This window comes from Barbus barbus (genome assembly GCF_936440315.1).
Source record: "Barbus barbus genome assembly, chromosome: 16".
Taxonomy (NCBI): Eukaryota; Metazoa; Chordata; class Actinopteri; order Cypriniformes; family Cyprinidae; genus Barbus; species Barbus barbus.
The window spans coordinates 24883896-24887494 of record NC_136744.1 but is presented as its reverse complement, the minus strand read 5'-3'; the positions used below and the strand labels follow the sequence as shown (position 1 = coordinate 24887494).

Below are 3599 nucleotides of genomic sequence, written 5' to 3'. Positions count from 1 at the left end.
GTCGTAAAGAACTTTTTCTAGTTTAGAAAACCATTTGAAAAACTTTAAAGGTGAAATCAAGAATGTGCATCTCCAAAGAATCATATTAACAGACTCAAAAAATGAATAAAACAGTGTACTTGACGAGAAGATGTTGCTCTGTTGAACTGAGGACAATTTGAAGAACTTTTATTCTTCAAGGATTATTCTTCATAAATGATTACGTTGGCCTGGATGTAGCTATCGAAAACGTATATAGTGGGATATTAGAGGCTGTTTTTCTGCTGGTATGAAATTGTATAGCCTATGCGTTTCCTCTGTGGATTGTAGGAAGGATCATTACATCCCGCCCCGGTAACGTGACATCACCAGGCAGAAGAACTGCCTTGTGCTGCTGGACTCCACGAAAAACCCACAACAGTTTAACACCGACGAGTAGCGGTCCTCACCTCTCTTCATGCAAATCAAGCAGCCATGACAAAATGGGAGATTAATCGACACATTTAGGTATGTTTACTTGAAATTGTTGCTTATCTAAACAATTGTTCAACAGGGCTTAGAGCTCGAAGCTTAGTTGAATCGGGAATAACGTTGTAGATGTAATCCAACAGCGCCTGATGATGCTTCCGAGCCCGGTTACATCAACGCCGTTTTCTGTGAAGGATATACTGAAACTGGAGCAGCAATCTCGCCACATTCAATCTCTGCATCCCGCGCAACACCACGCGCAACTGCATCCGGAACTGCAGGAGCGATTCCAGGCACCATCATCCTGTTTTCTCGGAGGTGGAGACAGCCCCGGCTTCTCAGACAACGACGAGAAGATGTCCTTTCTGAACTCTCTCTCCATGCAGGACAGTTTAGTGGAGAGCAGTCTTTCGCCTCCTATGTTCGTCCATCCGGCCCTGGGACACGTCGACACTAAACTTGAAGATGAACTTGAGGACCACGAAACGAGTGGGTGATTTGTGTTTTACTGAAAGAATTTGAAACTGACTAGGAGATCGAATTGATCGTGTCTCTAAATACTGTAAGACAGAGGGAGAAAGAAAGATTAAAAACGAGACAAATAATTCAAAGTGCCATTGTATTTTTGTGTTTTTTAACAAATATTAAATATTGCACGAATCATACAGCTTATATAAAACTAACTTTAATTAGGTCATTTGCATTGACTAGCAGTGTTAATGCGTAAATTAAGACTACCACACTCTTTTTGAAAAATGCTACAAATGAAACTATAGCTTTTGAAAAGAAAAAAATCATTCTGTTTTGTGATTGCATAAAACAGCAGCTTTGAGGTAGGCCTATTTTTATGTGTCTTCAATGTAAGGCACCTCGTAAAAGTATGTAATTATGATAAAGCTATACAATTATCATTATACAATGTTTAATGTGAATATTGCATGCTATGACATTTTTTTGATCACTTTCGTACTTTCTATCGATCTAACCCAGCAGAGACATCCGTACATAAACATATATATATATATATATATATGTGTGTGTGTGTGTGTGTATATATATATATATATATATATATATATATATATATATATATAATATATAAATAACATTGACTGACCACTTGTTTACTGTTTATGTATTGCACTACATAATTAAAAGACTTATCTCCTGACCGCTGCACAATATGTTCTCCTGTTCGTATAAGTTCTGTTGGTTGATCTTACAATACTATGCGCTATAATTTTATTTTATTTTATATTATTGCTAATACAATTCAAATTGTAGTTTTATTTCTACGTTATTTCTGAGAAGAAAAAAAATCCACCTGGGTGATTTTCTATCTGCAAGATTGTAAAAGTGACACAGAAACTGTTGATAAAGGCCTTCACCCAGACAAACCGCAATTTTATGGTTTTGTTTTGTTCATGCAATTAAATGCTTCTGTGAATTACGCGAAGTGAGAGTTAACCGAGTTAGCTCTGTGTATTTTTTATGTCTCATGTTTTTCTAGAGAGCTGCGGTGCCATCATCAGATCCCCGGAGTGCGAGGGAGAGGTGCACTCGGACACGGAGCGAGCGCAGCGGCAGAGGACGCGCAGGAAGCCGCGGGTTCTCTTCAGCCAGGCGCAGGTCTTCGAGCTCGAGCGGCGCTTCAAGCAGCAGCGCTATTTATCGGCTCCCGAGAGAGAACATTTGGCTAGTACCCTGAAACTGACATCGACGCAGGTCAAAATCTGGTTCCAAAACCGCAGATACAAATGCAAGCGACAGCGTCAAGACAAAACACTGGAAATGGCAGGACACCATCACCCGCCGCCGCCCAGGAGAGTGGCGGTGCCGGTCCTAGTCCGGGACGGCAAACCGTGTTTAACGGGATCACAGAGTTACAATGCCACGTACGCGGTGAACCCAGGCCCCTACACATATAACGGCTACTCGTCTTATAATAACGCCGCTTACACAAACCCTTACAGCTGTACATATCCCAGCCTTCCTCCTCTCCCAGCAAACACATCCACTAATGCGCTGATGAGCATGAGTCTGAACAACCTCGGAACATATTCCCAACCTCAGACATCACAAGGGACACCCGTGTCCGCGTGCCAAGGGACTCTGCAGGGTATTCGGGCATGGTAGTGCCATTGCAACCCACTCGTCTGTATATAAATAGCTTTACAATATTAGCACACAGTTAGCCATGTTTTATAGGCCTAGGGTCCTGTACTTTTTCAGTATGAACTTGAGTGAATTTCCTCTAGCAACCCTTCCATGATGGCTGAACGAATGCACATGAATATTCATAGCAATTTTTGACCACCTATTTGGACAACATATACTCCCGGAACATTTGCCGGTCTAGCTTTAGACTGGTACCATGGAGACAGCTGTTTTCTCATTCATTGCACTTATCGATGAAAAAGTTATTACCTAAGAAATGTTACGAATATTGACAACGGTGTGTGTAATTTTGTGCAAACATTGTAAAAATAAAAACAGTAAACTTTATTTTTAAAAGGTGATACTATAATATTTACTATTTGATATAAGAATCTATACATTTAAAAAACGCTCAAGTGAAAGAAAGAGAGTGACTAATTTAAATCGAAGACGTACAATTCAAGACGCAAAAAAATGTTTTAATAAGGTGGACAATTTCAGAGAGAAAAAAATACAATATAAGCAATAACCTACAAGCCAAAATATATATTTTTAAAAATATTAATTTATAATGTTTCGTTCAATAAACAGTTCTAATATAAAGTCAGCTTAAATAAATGAGCTTTATTTTACTAGCTACGCTTAATGACCGATGATTATTAATATTCAGAACAATAATTCGAATTTCTCAAGTCTCACAAGCACATTTGTTATAACGATAGATTCGGACGTCTCATAAATTAATTACGTCTACATTTAAACTCATCTTTCGCTTTTAATTCCCAGTTTTTCAAAGGCAAAAGGGTGACAAAATTAACGTCAATTACCTGATTTTTTGGGAAAGCAAATACATAACATACTATGGCAAAGAATAAAACGTTTTGGTCAAAAACGCTTCAAATCGATACTTTAATCCACTCAATACACCGATTTTACATGACAGACAAGAAGTTAAAAGTTTATATAGGCCTATTTTGATAAGCATGATTGATTGT

At 38.6% G+C, this 3599-nt stretch overlaps 1 protein-coding gene across 1 annotated transcript; it reads left to right on the top strand.

Moving 5' to 3' along the window:
- Window positions 1-349: 349 nt before the first annotated feature.
- nkx2.3 (NK2 homeobox 3) lies at window positions 350-3143 on the top strand. Its single transcript, XM_079436709.1, has 3 exons — window positions 350-486; window positions 591-936; window positions 1958-3143. Exons 2-3 carry the CDS (start codon window positions 597-599, stop codon window positions 2581-2583), a joined length of 966 nt encoding a protein of 321 aa, XP_079292835.1. The 5' UTR covers window positions 350-486; window positions 591-596; the 3' UTR covers window positions 2584-3143.
- Window positions 3144-3599: the final 456 nt, after the last annotated feature.

What these genes read in the sequence shown, in the direction of transcription:
- nkx2.3 (XM_079436709.1), top strand. Translation starts at nt 597, where the DNA reads ATGATGCTTCCGAGCCCGGTTACATCAACGCCGTTTTCTGTGAAGGAT. An exon ending in ACTTGAGGACCACGAAACGA is followed by an intron (nt 937 to 1,957) that starts GTGGGTGATTTG and finishes ATGTTTTTCTAG; the next exon opens with AGAGCTGCGGTGCCATCATC.